The 18,477-nt window shown below is 37.7% G+C and overlaps 3 protein-coding genes across 5 annotated transcripts in view; 1 reads left to right on the top strand and 2 right to left on the bottom strand.

Moving 5' to 3' along the window:
• LOC122084124 (MACPF domain-containing protein At4g24290) overlaps positions 1-4,770 on the top strand; it is a 29,032-nt gene extending 24,262 nt beyond the window's left edge. Inside the window, exon 7 of the mRNA XM_042652198.1 lies at positions 3,747-4,770. Coding sequence (XP_042508132.1) covers positions 3,747-4,430 — 684 coding nt within the window. The 3' untranslated portion in view covers positions 4,431-4,770. The remainder of the gene's footprint in view (positions 1-3,746) is intronic.
• A 1,540-nt stretch (positions 4,771-6,310) lies between these two features.
• On the bottom strand, positions 6,311-14,491 carry LOC122083880 (amino acid permease 8-like). 2 transcript variants are annotated; one of them, XM_042651806.1, is made up of 6 exons: positions 14,384-14,491; positions 9,379-9,612; positions 9,047-9,140; positions 7,691-8,051; positions 7,202-7,423; positions 6,311-6,900 (listed from the first exon to the last, which is right to left on the bottom strand). In XM_042651806.1, the coding sequence occupies exons 1-6, from the start codon at positions 14,418-14,420 to the stop codon at positions 6,472-6,474; spliced, it is 1,377 nt and encodes a 458-aa protein (XP_042507740.1). In that variant the 5' UTR covers positions 14,421-14,491; the 3' UTR covers positions 6,311-6,471. The 2 variants fall into 2 exon arrangements, with proteins under 2 accessions (XP_042507740.1, XP_042507739.1); XM_042651805.1 differs by lacking the exon at positions 14,384-14,491 and adding an exon at positions 12,989-13,155.
• Positions 14,492-17,131: 2,640 nt separating this feature from the next.
• Positions 17,132-18,477, bottom strand: part of LOC122085155 (bromodomain testis-specific protein) — an 11,113-nt gene continuing 9,767 nt past the window's right edge. For both annotated transcript variants that reach the window (XM_042653611.1, XM_042653612.1), the window contains exon 8: positions 17,132-17,758. In XM_042653611.1, the coding sequence (XP_042509545.1) occupies positions 17,561-17,758 (198 nt within the window). In that variant the 3' untranslated portion in view covers positions 17,132-17,560. The remainder of the gene's footprint in view (positions 17,759-18,477) is intronic.

Raw genomic sequence — 18,477 nt, 5'->3', positions numbered from 1 at the left:
TTATTGGATCTATTTAGGTCTTTTAAATCAGTGAAAAGTTTACAAGGATTTTTTTGTAAGTAAATGTCTTTAAAATAAGTTATTAAAAAGAAAGGTCCACACATGTATATATGTTAAGGGAAAAAGATCCCTACGCCAACAGTTGGGAAGGCTTTCACGTGCCCTCTCACATTCTGATCATGTGGGTCCTGCGTTGATACTTTCTCTTCTTTGACCATATGGGTCCCTTTTAATGAAGACATTTCCTATGCCGTGATTGGTGTGGAGTGGAAGCATAGTTATCAAAGCATCGGCGCCTAGGCAGCCTAGTTGGGGTCTGGGCAATTGTCACCTTACTGCAAGGGGCAGCACTTATTTATGTCAAATATCTTGGGATCAACTAGGGGTGTCAATTCCTAAACCGAACCGGTAAAACCGGCCGGACCGAACCGATAACAACCCGGACCAAACCGAACCGGAGTGCTATGTGATTGATATATTCCTCTAAAGTTAAAGGAAAATTCTATTAAAACCGAACCGCACCGAAAACCGGATGAACCCGAAACCGGCTCAAAACCCGGACCGAAACCGAAATCAAACCGGTAAGAAACCGAAACACTCCAAAATTCATTAAAAAAAAATCAAAATTTGCATAGTTTTGTATACATTTGTATGGAAAATCGAATCCAAACTAGACCAAAAACCAAAACCAACCCGGTTACAAATCGATTTAAGGAACCGAAGTTCAACAATTCATCATTTGGTTGTTTCCTAATGGCTCCATACCGGTTTAAAAAACCGATCTAAACCGAAATGAACCTAATAAATCCAAACCGGTACCAACCTGAACCCAAACCGCACCGAAGCCGACACCGGACCGAAACCGATAAATCCTTAATGGGTCGGTTTCGGTCACTTCCAAAGTCACACCGAAACCGGTGGAACCGGACCGAAACTGCACCAACCCGGACCGTTGACACCCCTAGGATCAACCATAAATAAAGAGGGTGACATAGAGGATGATGTTCACAGAGAATTAAAGTGGTATGGATAAAGTGGAGAGGTGCAATTGGAGTGCTATGTGATTGATATATTCCTCTAAAGTTAAAGGAAAATTCTATTAAAACTGTTGTCAGACCGGCTATGATGTAGAATATTGGGCAGTTAAAAAGTGTCATATAGATAAGCTATGTGTGGTAGAGATGAAAATGTTAAGATGCATGTGCGGAAAAAACTAGGAAGGATAAGATAAGGAATGAACGTATGAGAGCGGATTTGGGAGTTGCCCCAATCAATGACAAGCTCCAACAAAGTCATTTGAGGCGGTATGACCATATTCAACGGAGGCTTGAGGATTCCCCAATAAGGAGTTATTTGATCCCGATTGAAGGAGCTAAAAGAGATGGGAGCTTAAACCTACAATGATCATAGAAGATGTAGTGAGGAAGGACATGCATACTGTAAGTGTGACCTCAAATATAGCCGACTGGAGGACAAGGATCCACGGAGTCGGTAGCTTTCTTGACTTGTTGGTGCTGGGCTTCTTTCCTTTTACGTTCATTTCTTTTACCTTGATTCCTTTTACTTTATTTTCTTCTTTTGTGCTTTGGATCGGACCCACGTAGCCAATTCCATTAAGTTGGGATAAGGCTAATTTGTTGTTGCTTTCATTTGCTTGAGATAATCCAATAAAAATAGTTTAAAAATCAAATTTCAAAAGGATAAAAAGTTGATCCGTAGTCCAAGAACAAAAACTGTATTTTTTGTTGTAGGGGTGATTTTCAACTTTTAAATGCATGGGTTTTTCTTAATTATGAAATTTTCACAAATCTTATCATAGTAAAACATTGCTAAAAATCAAAAGTGCAGTAAAATAATCTTTTGTTTTAATGTCCATAAAACTATATTCATGTGATTTTAGCAGCATTTGGGCACTTTAGAATAAGTTTGATCGGAACATATATCATTAAGACGTAGATTTAAGTAATCTTAGATTTGTTGGAAAGTTGGTTTTTAGTGTTCTACCTAATACAAAAAGTCTCATGTAAAAATAAATTCATTTGGCCAGTCAAACTTTTAAGAGAACCAGAACATTTTTCTAAAGTTGATTATTGATGACTTGATGTGGCTTAATGTTGATTTTTTATGATACAAGGTATATATAAAAATGGTGTACCCAGTGCATGAGGCTCCCACGTGTGTGAGGTCTGGGGGGGCGAGAACTAAAATATAACACTTGGGCGAGGCACCCAATCAGTTAGGCACCCCTCCATCGCCTTTTCGTCTTGACAACTATGTGTGGGAGATCATCCCAACACTAGCGGCGTGGGGAACCTTTTCCCATATGGCCCTGTATGTTTACAAGTTAAAAAGTAGTGGGAAAGTTGTGAGGGTGGGTCCCACATGCAATGGGTTCTGTTGGCAAGAAAGGGAAGGAAATGATGTAATAAGTATGTTTTAGTGGGGTGGGATTTAGTGGGAGAGAGAGAAAATGGAGATGGGTGGGATTCTAGGGGAGAGAGGAGAGAAATGAGCTTTTCCATGAATAATGCCAAAGTCCTAGAAATTTGGTAGGACTTTGAAAGTGAGTGGGGTGGGTAAAAGTTGTGTGCCACATCACCAGACAAGAATAAATGCATTTAATGAGGTTGTCTATTACGAGCCCCACTCCGCACAACCAAACACTCATGTTTGTGGTAGTTTGTGGGAAACATGTACAAGTTTCCCACCTTTTTTTATCTTTTCCACTTTTCTCCATCAAACAAATGGGGCCTATGTGAATATGCATGCCTAGATTTACTTGGAAAATTATACAACTCAACTCAATGTTTCATCCCAACTAAATGGGATTGCTATGCAGATCCTGTTTCACCATTCAACTGTATTGAACAGTACCGCTTGTCAACCCTAATCCATGCATGTTTCTTTTCACCATTCCTCCCATAGGTCATTTTTGGTCTGCCCCTTGTCCTTGTAGCTTCTCTAGTATGAATTATATTACTCCTCCTTATCGGTGCATTTACAGATCTTGTTGAGCATGTCCATGCCACCTTAAATGATTTTTGGGAATGGGGCTGTCTGTATGAAACCTCTATCGGTGTTTTTAGAACATGTAACATTTTCCGGCTGTCCTTGTCATTTTTCCTAAACTTCTTCAAGTTGGGATAAAAAAAGGGTTTCAAAATAATTTGAAATTAACTTACCATCATGGCATTCTCAAAATCTGTCATTGTCCCGCACGATTTTTGAGTATATATGAAATATCAGGATTTTATCCTCTTTGAAAGAAAAATTGTGCTATATTAAGAGGGTGAAAAAATAAGATTACAAATTATTCGACACCTTATTGGTGTCAAATAAGGATTCCCTTTTATCATGTACCAGGGGCTACTACTAAATTACCTTTGATGCGTTCATCGTTATTTTATTCATATATTGTTTCTTCACTGCTCAACCTGTAGCTCCATACATTATTACTGGTCTCATAGCTGTCCTAAAAAATTGAAGTTTCACTTGTGGTCAACTTATTCTTTTATGTATATATACATACATGCTCGAGATTCTTTAGAATTGAGAGACTTTTCTCAATGACACTTTTATTCGTGCTTATGCTTTCATTCTCTCTACGTCGCATACAGTTAACAGAACATGAGGTCACTTGTTTACATGAACTTCAATCCTATGACTAGACCTAAGCGCACTTTTGCCTTCAAGGATTAATTTTTCTTAATGTAGGAGTTGAATCATTCTGTTTAATACCATGACAGGTAGATGTGGGTAAGAGGCCTGTGACTGGCCTCCGACTTTATCTGGAGGGGAAGAGAAACAACCGCCTAGCAATCCACTTGCAGCACCTTTCTTCTCTTCCAAAGATCTTCCAACTCAATGATGACCCAAACCCAAATGGCAACTTCACCCAAAATTCCAATGACCGCAAGTATTATGAAAAGGTTCAGTGGAAAAACTTCTCTCATATCTGCACTGCCCCCGTTGAGTCTGATGAGGATCTCTCCATTGTCACCGGTGCCCAGTTCCAGGTTCGGGATTCTGGTATCAAGAAAGTTCTATTCTTACGGCTACGCTTCGCAACGGTTTCAGGTGCAACGGTGGTCAAGAGACCCGAGTGGGATGGATCCCCTGGGCTTGCTCATAAATCTGGAATCATCTCTGCTTTGATAAGTTCCCACTTCACGGCACCTCAGAAACAACCCCCACGTCCAGCTGAAGTGAACATCAACTCCGCTGTATATCCTGGGGGCCCACCAGTTCCTGTCCAGACACCTAAGCTACTTAAGTTTGTTGACACTACGGAAATGACAAGAGGACCACAGGACAATCCTGGCTACTGGGTTGTCTCTGGTGCAAAACTCATGGTTGAGAAAGGAAAGATCTCTCTCCGTGTCAAGTATTCCCTCTTAACTGTCATGTTGCCAGATGATGACACGCCTTAATATATGAGGCAAGTATCACTCTATCCCGGCCCTCTAAAGGACAGGAGAAAATGAAAGAAACAAGGAGATAGAAAGACCAGAAAAGCAAACAAATGGGGTGCTTTTGAAGAAGGGGGGGGGCAGTAGACCGAAGCCGTCCCATAGCGCAGGGAGGTTAGAAAATTAAGGTGGACTCCCAAATGATTGATGGGAGTGCGTATGGGGGGCAGGATTGAGATTGTTGTATGAAATTCTTTTTCCTTCTCCATTTCTCTTAGTTGCATATGTTGTAATGTACTATGAGCTTGTAACTGGTGATTCATTTCAATGGATCAAAAGTTAATTGAATCATCTTTCTTCCTTGGCTGGGTGCCTGGGTGAGTTGGGTACAAATTCTGAGTGAATCATTAGTCTGTTAGATCTCAAGATGATTGATATCATGAAAAACACAAACCATTGATGAACCTGCAAATCCAACCTAATTGATTAGCCTGTGGATCACTGGATCCATAGTATTGTTGTGAATGAATTATTGTCTAGACTAAAGGAAAGTCGAGAGGTATCATGTAGTTAGGTGGTCACCCTACTCAAACATTGATGGGTACCACTTGTGTCACTTGCAGCAGGAAAGACACCTTATGGGGAGGGGTGGCAACTGGCAACTCGTCATCTGACTCATTCACTAACACTGTTAAATGTGACCCTAGTTGGCTCACTTGAGGTGGGAAGGCTCTCTGTGTATCAACATAACTTAATGTCATTTTGCTGCTCTCTTCCACAGCAGCCTCTGCTGCTTTGTTCGGATGCTTCAACCGGTGTATACAAGATCAATTTCAATTGAAAAAGACTGAAATTGGAACCCCATGTCAACTTTTCATTTAATCCTTGTTTGTCGACGAGCAAATGTAGCCGTACTTCAAAATCTATTCTCTTCCCTCTTCTAGTTTCAGCTTTAATGTTAGGAAAATGGCAATGGGGCGTGTTATACGGGTAATATTTAGCTAGACCTTGTTAAGGTCAGTTGGGTGTTATTATTGGGTTTTCATTTGGATTAGCATTGCAGGAACATGTACTTCAGTGAATCACCAAAAAAAAGTGTACTTCAATGAAGGTTATTTCTTCTGAAGTAATCTGAAGTCCTTACCAAGAATCTAAGACACCCTTTGATTTGCTTTGCATTTAGGATTATTAGGACACTCATAATGAAATTTGAAACTTGAAAACAGCCTCTCTCTTGAAGCAGGGGTTAAGAATGCACACATTTTAATAATTTTTTTTTTAGAAACAATTTGTTAAAATTTTCCCAAAGATGACACTCACTATACAAACAAGTCTGGGTCCTAGCAAGTTGAAGATCTACAATTGAAGATCTTGAGGCAGATGGTTACAGCTAACTCATTTCACATAATATTTATCTGAAGGTTGATTGATAAGTGAACCAAACCACTTTCGAGTAAAAACTTAAATCCTCTCCAAAATCAAAAGGCTTTTGCAATTTGCATACAAAACACCAGTTCACCATGATTGATGATCTGTAAAACTAAGCATTGTTTCATATTATGTGAACAACTTTATACACTCTTTAATGTGTTTACCTTTTCAATTGCCAAACATCTTAGTATATCATTTTTATATTTTAGCTTACGACAGGTATTCAGGCCTTTGGCCTGACTAGCCTTGTGGGTCCATACTGATCCCACAATCGCATGGATTATTCATTCCAGGGACCAAAAGCAGTAAAGAACACTAAACACCTGGTGTGAGTGGTCCCAAGGGGTAAGAGGAGTCGAACTCAGAATCACACCCTTCCTGAGGCGAAAGTCCCTTGTCAAGTCCGCTACCACCTTAGGGTTTAGTATATCCTATCAAAAATCCCGAATTGAAAATTTTGATTCCAAATATAATAGTATGAAAATTCAAAATACTCAAAATTAATGAACTCAATGTGATATCTAACCAAGCTACAATATTTCAATAACACATAATCTTATTACCTTCCAACCTTTTTATTCTAATTAATTTTCAAACTCCCAAAGTTAATCCAGGACTGAAAGAGAGCACCTTAGAATGTGACACTAAAGATTTTAGCATGCTTGAGGCGATCAATTATATCAGCAACAGAACCTAGTGCAGATACAAGTGAAACAAGTAATGAAATCAGGCTCAAGCTTTGTAAACCAAGCCATTTGAAGCTTCCTGTCTTGATCTTTGCTTGTGATATGTACATGGTCACAGGGAAGTACACTGTTAATGGCCAAAAGGCAATTGAACCTAACAAACCCAGAATTGCATTGAAGAATGGCAACATCATCGCGACTAATGTCGTAAAGATGCAGAATAATGTTCTCAGAACAAGCTTGCAGATTGTGAATCGAAAGCAGGCTTCAGTGAAGGGTAACCTCACTGTGTAAACTTTGTTAAAGAAAACTGTTGAAGGACATTTTGAAGCCAGCCATTTCTCATAGGATGAAAAAATAGGTTGTGCATACACCTGATAGATATTGTAAACAAATAGAAACAAAATAAATGACTACTATGAAAAACTAAATGATAATCAAATTCAAACAATAAAAGTACTAAATAACACCTCTATTGGAGTATTTAGAACTTACCACCTTTTAATTTTCCGCCCTTGTTTTATTTTCAAAAGACAGATAGCTAGAAAAGGGTTTTGAAAAATAAGTTGAAAGTGATATATCATTATTCATTATGTCATTATCAAAAGATGTCATTGTTGTGCACATTTTTCAAACATATGCTATTATGTGTGAATTTACTAACAATGGCCATACCTGAAAAGCTCCAATTAAATGAATAAGAACAGCAAGGTTCGCAATGTCGACTAGCCAGAATGGTTCATAGAATCCGGTGAGAACATTTCCGGGAGCATTGTTTCCAAAGGCCAGGTATCCCACGCAACCAAGTGATACATAGAGTGATGTTGTCACTGCGAGACCATACAGACTTGCTTTCTTCATCGTTTTGTTCTCCGCCGGAGGAGATTTTAGGGTGTCCTTCATTACAATAAAAATTTGATTAAAAATTTTATTGCATGTTTCTAAGTTCGGATCACATTCTCGTACAAGAATGGTTTGATTTTTATACACCCCTTGGTGACGCATGGATTCCACTAACCCATGCGTCGTCGACGAGGGGCTTATGAGAATGTGTTCCAAACTCCATTTTTCCAACCCATTGGGTTGGGATTGGATCCTTATCCATTATCATAATTGACTAACCCTACCCAAGAAATTGCAATATTCTTAAGGTGATTGTTATACCTGGATTTCAACCAAAAGCATAGCAAAAGTATAGGCAAAGGCAATATTTCCAAGAGCTTGGAAGGAACGCCAAACTTTTGTTGATTGAGAGATACCATTCACCCCTGCTTTAACTCCAGTTAAAGTCCCTTTAAACTTGTGATGAGAAGCAAAATTTTGGATGCATAGGTACAAAGAGATGAATAAGTAGGTGAATGACATTATAGCTGCCATTACAGAAAGTAGTGTTACTTTCTCCAAGTTTGGGAATTGAGACAATATAATTTCAATTCCTCCAAAAATTAACATATATAAAGTCCCTGATGTTCCACAGCGTGCATCATGACCCTTGTAATGGAGACAATTTGATCTTTTCACAGCCCTGTTTCATTTACAAGAGTAGAGAAAATTTGAACAAGAGATTACTCTAAACCCAAAAATAAATAAACAAACACTAGAGATAAATCAAATAAAAAAAGTTTGTGAATGGACTTCATAAACAAATAAGGCTAACAAGGCCTTCCTTCAAATCTATGTAATCTTTTGTTTTGAAATGTATAACCTATCAGGGATGAGCTTCTAGCTCAGTGGCAGGAAGCTGGATAGTTGAGTCTAGCATAAGTCCAGGGAAGGTCGATAGTAATTTTGTTAAACCCACCTATTATCTATCATGTGTCCAACTAATCGGGTTTTATATCAAGGCCATAATACTTAACACATACTAAGGTGATATTGTTCTCCACACCGGAACCAGTCAAAGATGGCATGCTTATCAATGTTTGGACCAGTTTTGATTTTGTATATTTGTCTTGGTCTTAAATTTGGGCCAGACCAAGGTGTGACATATGGGTGTCTAACCAGAACTAGACCAGCATACCTTTGCAATTCTAAGTATATAGATACAAGTAGGCACTCTTATAGCTAATAGTCATGGTGGAAAGAATTTATGTATCATATAAGAGATTTATTTGTTTATAAGTAATTGTTAGGAGTTGAAAACCACATTCATTTTTCTACCGGGAGTTTCCTAAAAGGTAGTGTGACCCTTGCACGGTTGCACCAGCACAGAGGCCATTGAGAGCACTACTAGAAGCATTGGTAGGGGTAAGATTTTAGCATTTCATGAAGGGCAGGACAATCATTTTTTTTTCCTACTATGTTTGGGTGTAGGGGTCACACTGCTTCTTAGGCTTCTTTTAATTTTTTCATTTTTATTATTATTTTTTTTTTACCGTAACATTTTTATTTTTTTACTAAAATTTTTTCTCTACTGTGTCATTCTTGTTCCATGTTTTGCCAACAATCATGACACATCAATAGAAAAATAAATGATGAATAAGCTCATTAGACACAATTTAAGTGGATAAAATGACTTACATCATGCTTGTTGCAGCTGTGATAACATACCCAACTATAGTTCCCCAAAGCATTATGTATTGTATTATACCACATATAACCAATTCTTTCTTCCCTGAAAGAACATCAACAAATATTTCTGCATTAGGATGAGAGAGAGAGAGGTGGGAGAGCCGTGGCCTAACAGTTACGTTGCACTATTGCAACATGTTGGTCATAGATTGGAAACTTGGAAACATCATCTCCTACAAAGCAAAGGGTTAAAATTGTATATATTTGCTCCTCCCAGAGCCTACCGGAACCTCATGCACTAGGCTGCTATAGAGAGAGAGAGAGGGGGTTGAAATGGATACCTAAACATGCTCTTACAACACCGACGTATGTGTAGTTTCTCCTGCCGGTCACTGGGTCCGGAGATCTGTAGCAGTCGCAAAGAAGAAGGGCAGTGTAATAGGTAATGACTGCAAAGATGATGAGAGCGAGTGGCCCAAAAATCCATCCCATCTGTGCAACACTCCATGGCAATGCTAGTACACCTGATCCTACCACTGCTGTTATGGCATGTGTTGTTGCAGTCCACACTGTCCCTGAAATTTGTTTTATACTACTACACATTAGTATTGATGCTTAATAATTTTTGACATTTTAGTTCATTTCTACTAAGTTAGGTTGTCAAGAAATGAATAGGAAAGAAAATAAAAAATATGAAAAGAAAATTTTGATGATGCAGTGACTGCTTTTGTGTCTCCTCTTCTTAATTTTGAATCTTTTCTTTTCTTTTATATCTATTTCTTGATAATCAAATATAGTCTTGTTTTCCTTACAGAGATCTCTCTTAGGCTGTGTTTGGTAGCCAAGAGAAAAAAAGAAAAGAAATGAAAAGAAAAAAGAATCTAGAAAAAAGAAGAAAAGAAATGAAATGATAAGTAAATAAAAAATTGTGCCTGTTTCGTTACCAATTGAAAAAAAAAAAAAATTGTGTTTTAGGCAAGACCTCTCCTTTTTTTTTTTTAGAAGTGGAAGAAAACTTCACCATTACCACGGTGAATTTTGAAATTCAAAAAAAGAATCTTCTATTAGTTCAAAACATACCATACATAATGAGAATTTCTTAAACCAAGAAAATAGTACAATTTTTATACTTTTTTCTTTTCTTCTCTTGGCTACCAAACACAGCATTAATGTATCTTCCTTTCAATCCCTACATCAGTCCACTCTTAGTCAGGTAGTCCTTTCTAAGGGGCTCCACTATGCTCTAAGGTCTCTACCTAGTGGCAAGTAGTCTTTTCTTAGTGGTTTCATAATAGCACCAGATGGCCGACCACTTCCGTGTGAGAAAAAGGACGAAGGATTGGCTACTCTTCTTATAAGGTGAGGGAACCCAAAATTATATCAATCCACATAAAATCCCTTTTGTAATAGATGTGGGATCAACCTCAATATGACTAATATGGGATTGTAACATTATGGGTTTTGATATGTTAACTAGGCCACCTAGAACTTGTGGGTGGTGAGTCTAGGTTTGAGGCTTAGTTGGAGTTAAAGGCTTTTGTGGGCTAGAGAGAGATACACCTCAATCTTTTAACTGATTTTTCAGTTGCAATTATTTATTTTCTTTTAATAGATCTAGAGAGAACGCACACAACCCCCAACTATGTAACAGCAAACAACTTAAAATTGTAAAATCTCATCTACCAAACGCCCCCTTACCTTCAATCCTAACCATATCTTATCATGCCCGGGTCCATCCTAGGTGGATTACCATTAACATTTCTAAAAGGAGCCACACAAATAGGCTCCTTAGTGGGAAAGCAATTCTCACTTTCTTAAGAGAAAAAGATAAAGGCAAGAAAAAGGCTGGAAAGCTCTCCCCACTTTGTTAAGTTATTTATACGTTTACTTTTTAGGGATAGGAAAGCTTGGTAGTGTTTAGTTTTTTGCAAACATTAACATGACTTCTAGATGCATGGGTACATGCACAAGAACTTATATAGCTTTAGTCACTGGTGATGATCCTTGACCCGACTGCCCAATCCATAGGAAACTGTCTATTATGGGTGCAAGTTTGGACTGGCGAGCTCAACCCACTGGAACCCTACCCAAAAATTTAATGGCCTGTGGTTGGGGGGCCTAGGCTTGGACCGGGTAGAGCCAGGGCTATGACGAGCCTTACCAGTTTGGCCCTGCCCTATATGTACACATAAAAATCTATTATATAAAGTTAGGGAAGAGATTGCTACCTGGTCACGTGGTTTCTGTACCAGTGTGTGGCCAATGAGAACGTACAAGAATATCAATATGAATGAGATTTTTTTTATCTCATCAGGGGTAGCGTGGTAATTTTGTGAGCCTCTGAATCGAGACTCAAAGGCCTCATGACCATGATCAGACATTGGCATGCATTTTTATTTTTCCCATAAATTATGGGAAAGTGATTTAAATGGGAGAGCATGGCCTTGTACCCAGACACATGAGAGGTGAAATGACTGGCCCATCCCTCACAAAATGAAAAATAATGCCTCTATTGATCTTCTTCATGCACTCCCATTGACTTTTGTACACTCACAGGAGCCACCCTCCCCCACATAAAACACTTTCCCTAAAGTTACATAGGAGTATGTAAGGTAAAGACTATGGATTCCCGGAGCACCTAGGCTGAGATATCTCAACCAATGGGGCTTGAGTTTTCAAAAATTCGGCCCATCCTGGCCTAGTTGTACCCCTGCTGTCTACTTTATTCACATAATTCAGGTTTAATGAACATCAATATACAGCCAAGTGGCAACCCCACTTCATGAAAATATATTAATGCACCATAAATACAAGTAAACCGGCAACAAAAACCGAGGGAGGAGTGCCTGTGGTTTTTGAGAGCAGATCAGGTCCTCGAGAACATTCTTGTCTGAGTCTGAAAGACACGTGGATTCTACTAATTTTGTGTAATAATATATTTAAGAGACGGGAATAATCCATGTGTTATATAATAATACATTTAAAAGAGGTGAATCCATGTGTCTGTCACAGGATCATATGAGAACATTCCCGTACAAAGTCCTGATCCAAACTCATGGTTTTCAAGTTTCAACCTCTAAATTTCAGCTCCCAAAGGTTTTGAAACAAAAGATAAGCAAACCAAAGGGCCACCAACCAAACAATGGGCTACCAACCATGAGTCCAGAAATTTTAGAGGCAAACGACATGCATAAAATCATGAATCTAGATCCTGATCAATTAGTGGCTTGTCCAATTAGCCATCCAATGTCTAGAAAGATTTGGATATGTATCCCAACACATGGACGCATTTCAGATTCGTTCAAACATCAAATGGTTAATTCGGCAACCCAATAGTTGAAGAGGATCTTTTCTATCATGGATTTTGCGTCAGATTCAATATATACATATCCACGGAAATAATAATAATAATAATAATAATGATATGGCAAAAAGTTTTGTATAGGGTTGTGCGTTGTGTATGATCTTGTTTTCAACTATGGAAGAGCACGATCGTGTATGTTACATGATTCCTCGTCCTCATCGAAAGGTTTAGTGTACAACCATGCATTATTCACAGCCTGGTATAAAACCTCTCCCATAAAAAAAAATACTCTTCATAAAAAAAATAAAAATTAATAATATATGTATCAAAGGGAAAGAAATAAAATTCAAAAGAAAAAGAATGGAGAGAGTTTTCATGCACAGCTCAAGGATAAAGTAGAGAAAGATCACGTTAAAAAGAAAGGCTTATGGTCATTTCAACCCCTTATTTGAGAGGGGTGTGGTCAAAACATGCACGGTCATGCACAATACTTTTAGTAAAAAGAAATAATAAAAAAATATAAAAGAAAAAGTGGGTGAAGGGGAAGTTTTTTATTTTCTTTTTTTTGATGGGTAGAGAAGGGAGGACCTTCGATTGTTGCAGGAGAGGAAAGAAGACAGTAACTATCAACTTAAGTAGTTAATTACCTGTTCTCTGTCGGCCATCATCATCCTTCATGTCCATCTATTACCTTGAGAAGGATCTCTCTCTCTCTGACTGAGCAGACTTCTTCTCTCTCTCTCTCTTGGGGGCCTCTTCTTCTCTCACATGTACACAATTGTTTTTTGGAGCATTAGAGGAGGTGGCTCTTCATCTTATACATGGTGATGAGCACAAGATATGAGCTATATAAGCTAGCTAGTGATGATGTATTATTATCTTACTAACAAGGATGATGTATTATTAGGCACAACCCAATTACCCTTTTTGGATTCCAGGTGTCAGCACGTTATGTGCTGCCTTGACAACATGGTCCAAATATAATTACCAGTAAGTTAAAGAAATGGTTCAAGACAAGGTTACTTTTTTATTTTGGAAGAAATAGTTATGCTTTCCATCGTGGAGTCCACTCATGGAAACTAAAGTAGGCATGAAAATCATCTGCAGTACTGATGCAGTAAGTATTGGGTGGTTGAGAGCCTTTTAGGGTGTGTGTCCAAATGCTCTTAATCATCGAATGTTCATTATACTTCACTGCTCACTGTTGACAATTTGAATCCCCTAATTAGTGCCAACTAGTTTATAAGATTCTTATAAGTTTTTCTCACCTTAACTCAAATTTATTTTGGGATCATCCAAGATGAGTGGGGTTGAAGAAGGACTCTAATAAGCTGTGGGCAGTGTTAGGGTTTTGTGTTCCGTGTATGGTTCTTGCTCATGCATGCCTCATGCATGGAGTATGGGGGGTGATAGTTACGCTGAGTAGTTACTTAAAAGGAGATAATGGAGGTTATGAAGTTACCATTTTAGAATTGAGATCCTCAGCATGTACATTCACTTGCATTGGCCCTTTAGGTGGTAATACTAGTCCCTTTTGTTACTAAAAAAACCATTTTCACTCTTTAAATGGCAATAAGCGGGACACCTGAAGTGTATGTGCGTGCAGGTAAGTTCAGTCTAAAAGTGTTCTTAGAAAATGTGGGCATGTCCCTAGAATTATCCTTTCTTTTGACAGAGAGTGGAGATAAATCTAAAAAACTTTTGATGGTAAATCTTCTTGTGATATTCTTGATAAGTTAATTTTTAGTGCAGTGATTCACCATATCTGGTGAGAGGGAAATAGAAGAAGATGGACTTCCTCCTTGCATTCTATAGAATAAATCTAGAAAGGCATTTCTTCTTAGAAAAGATGGAGGTCGGAAGGGAGGGAAGACCTAAAATGCATGGAAATTGTGATCATGAAAAGATGCTTTAAATTTTATTGCAGATGCTTTAAATTTTATTGCAGATTTCAACCCATTTAAACGTTAAACAGAGTTACTATTCAATTGAGGAGGAAAGAAGAAAGAAGTATCACAGTTGAACTTAGGTAGTTGAGGTACCTGTTCTCTGTCGCCCATCACCATCCTTCATGTCCATCTATTACCTTCAGAACTCTCTCTCTCTCTCTCTCTCTCTCTCTCTCTCTCTCTCTCTCTCTCTCTCTCTCTCTCAGTGTGTGTGGGAGAAGAGAGGAGACTCTTCATACACAATTGTTCGCTACTTCCTTTTCCTTTCCAAGGACTCTGACTTCCTTTCAGCCTTTCATATATATATATATTTATAGTAAAGCTATAGCTATAGATAGTAGTGATATCAAACAAAATGGTTCAATACTCACTAACCTTTAAATGGTTATGCTTTCCACCATGGAGTCGACTCATGACACCTAATTAGTGGCAAGATTCAACTCAATTCATTCTTATGGCTTTTCTGCACATCAACCCAAATTTTATAAACTCAAGTCCAACCAAATTAAAATCATTCAATTTTCCTAGCCCATCTTAGATTTTCTCAGATTATCCCTCAGACTCTGTTTGGTTGCAATAGGAATTTAAAGGAAAGGGAAATGAAATTTTCATATTTTAAAAAAAATTATTTATAATCATTACCCCATGCGATTGTATAAACTACTTAACTTTTTTTAACCATATTTAATAATGATATATTTTACGTGTTATGGCAAAGGGTTTTGGATGTAGAGTAAAGTGAAAATTTTATAACTAAATATGAAATGATTTGAAGTTAATGTTAAAGTCACATGGGTAATGATTACATATATTTCTTTTTGAAGTATGAAAATTATGATTACAAATATTTCCTTTTTAGGTTTGAAAATTTCACTTACCTTCCCTTTAATTCCCTTTACAATCAAAAATAGCCTCAGGATCTTCTATTGCACGGATTTTCAAGGAAACAAAGTCATTGGCAAGTACGCTTAGAACAAGATTGGCAAACTGACTACTCCAAGAGCACCGGCACAAAAAATATTCAGAGATGTAACCAACGGAAATAGCAAACTCAAATTTTTGGGACTAGAAATGGTTAACAATGATACATAAGTCTCTCAAGCTGTGAAAAGTAAAAGCACAGAATGTAACCATCTTCGAATTCAATCTTCTCCACACTAGAACATGAAAAGCCACTTATACTTGGAATCAACTGGCACCACTCTTGATTAATCCTAATTCCTAGTATACTGAATCTAAGTGAGTTAAACGAAGTCCTTAGGACAATTCTAATCAAATCGGAATCCCTAGACAGGACTCCTACGATGCTATCTACCTTGTTGGTCTACCTTCATGCACTCTATGTTCTATATCTCCTACGCGCTTTCGATCTTCTTTCTACACTTGATCGAGCTCGTTCCTCATATATCTAGATACAAATCTGAAACATTTGAAGAGATTATCATGTAAACTGTTCCTTGCGGTTCAGTTCAGGTTCTAGAAAGGCTCTTTAGTAAGATATGCAATGTTAGAGGCAAATCAAGCAAGCAAGCAATCTAACCAAATCTCAACCTCTTTACTAGGTGGAAAAAGCTTTCCCACCCAAATAGGGGGTTCAAAACAAATAGTTTTCACTGGAATTTGATTCAAGTAAGCAAAGATCGGTTAGAAAGCAAATCTCTCTCTCTCTCTCTCTCTCTCTCTCTCTCTCTCTCTCTCTCTCTCGTATGATTTCTATTCGTATTTATTAACTATTTTTTAAAAATTATTTGTGACAATAAATTATGAACCACAAATGGTATTCGTTTGGTTATTATTTATAAAACACATTATATAATGAGAAAATAGGTTTCAGGTTTCACTTTTAGCATTGAGCTTCGAGCGAGAGAGATGATAGGATTTGAGGTTTTTTATTGGTAAAATATAAAACATTCTGAAGTTACCTATTTACCTTTGATTTTGAGTAGTTTAGCACAAATGTTCATTTAAGGTAGCACAAAAATCAACATAAATGATTTGTTGCCACAAATCACAAATAGCTTGAGAGTAATTAGTGATTTGTGATTTATTCTAATTTATTATAAATATAAATAAGTGCTATAAATTATACCAAAGACTTATAAAAATAGAAATAAGTTAAATAAATACAAATAGAAATCAAACCAAAGAGAGCCTAAAGTGCTTCGTATCGTTCCAATTTTATCGGATGTCTCAGATTAACTGGTGCATAATTAGTACTTCCACTTTTAAAAGCATCAATACCTATTGAAAACTATAAGATTAAAGTGCTTAGTATCATTCCAATTTTATCAGATGTCTTCAGATTATAGAGATGCATCCTCATTACGAAAAAAAATAAAAACTAAAATTAAGGTTTATTATAATAATAAAAGGGAGAGCGAACACTACCCGGCTGGCACAGGTGCATTCCAGCATGCGAGCCAATAGGAGAGCGCATGGTAGCATTTTTAGCGCATGGTGCTAGTGGGTTGGGGCAACACAGTCTTTCTGCACCCTGCTGTATCTGAGCATTTAGCGTAGGGTAGTATTCTTTACCCCATAATAGAAATAAGTAGAGAAGTTTCTACAAGTCACTAATACATGATTTACGAAGAGGAATAATATTGTGTCAGCCAAGCATCCATGCATGTTTTGGCTTAACAGTATAACTAGCTTCTACCACAGCAGCAATGGTTCATTTACAAATGCTAACTTTCTTTCCCCTTAATTCATAAATGATGTTAATCCCCATTAAGGAAACTAACTAAAATTTATCAGACTCCAAACTCCCTCTACGCTTATTTTGCTACATCAACAAACTTTGGAGCTCTCATCAATTTTCAACCTTCCCATGGAAGAATCTGATGTTCAAATATATTGCATATATTGAATAGTTTCAGAAATGGTATAGAGATTCCATGATGGTAAACACTTGCGTGGAAGTAAAACTAGCAATTCATGAAGGGTATCATTTCGGTTGTAGAATAAATCATTGTTCAGCTGTATATGGCTATTCTTCACTGACCATCCAGCAGCCTGAATCTGGTTTAATTCCAACACAACATCAATCAGGATGGACTGGATTGGACCTTCCATGATCTAACATGGTTCAAACTTGGCCAACCTGGTTTAGTAGTGATGGAAGAATTCTACCTGGAGTTACTAGCTCATCCATCGCATGTATATCCTTTTTGTGACATATAGGAGCTAAAAGTATCAAACATCACCGCACTGCTTCCCCTCAAATCATTTTGATATGTGCCATGGCAAAGTCACAAGAGAGATCTTAAGCTACTTCATTAACATTTTCATAGCCTCACGAATGGCACCACTGTGAATGGACTTGCGGCGACGGACCAGCGAATGAGACCCGGTCCAAACAGACCTAGAATTTTCAGGGAAAAGCGTAGTACATAACTCCAAAACCAAAGGATTCTCACGAAGAAGATTGTCAAATATTTGAGTGTGCCGATGCCTGTCTTGTGAATCCTGTAAAAAATTCGCAAATGTCACAAATTAGACCGTACAAAAATTGTAATTGGCTGAGTAAATTGTGAGCCAATTTTGAAGCAAATTGATCCAATTCAGCTAAGTAAGAACTCTATCTCATCCACGGCACATAACCCAGTTAACAAGGAAAATGACTAATACAGCTAAGTAACACACTATCTCATCCATGGCACATATGCAGTTCAGCAGTTGACTACCAATGTTCATTGCCTGATTATCACCCTGAGGTCAAGCCCAAAGCATCGTATAAAATGCATCTCCTGGATCCCAATTTTCAACGGTTTAAACTAGAATAAATAAATGACAAAAGCCCGATGTACCAGTCAGAAGACACATTGATTTGCTAGCAAAGATTCCATAGTGCCTTTGCCTCTGCATGCACGTTAGGAATGCATCTGCGCATTATACTTCTCAACCAGAATCCAAGAATGCCACTAAAATGCTGAAGCTTAAGCCTTTTAGTTACAGAAAGTAAAAGCAAAAAGAACCAGAGATGACAGGTGCAGGGTGTAGGAAAATTCAGGAAACAAACTACAAGAACCAATGTAAATTTGCATATACAACTAAATTCTTTAATGAAATAGAATATTGATGTAAGCGGCGCACTTGGTCCAACGGTAAGGTACAAATGTTGCGACTAGGTGGTCAAACGGGTGATACAGCCTCTCAACATTCTCGGGCTAAAGCTGCGTAGTTCT

The sequence above is a fragment of the Macadamia integrifolia genome, chromosome 7, assembly GCF_013358625.1.
Source record: "Macadamia integrifolia cultivar HAES 741 chromosome 7, SCU_Mint_v3, whole genome shotgun sequence".
In the NCBI taxonomy this organism is placed as follows: Eukaryota; Viridiplantae; Streptophyta; class Magnoliopsida; order Proteales; family Proteaceae; genus Macadamia; species Macadamia integrifolia.
This window is presented reverse-complemented; position numbering and strand designations above follow the sequence as displayed.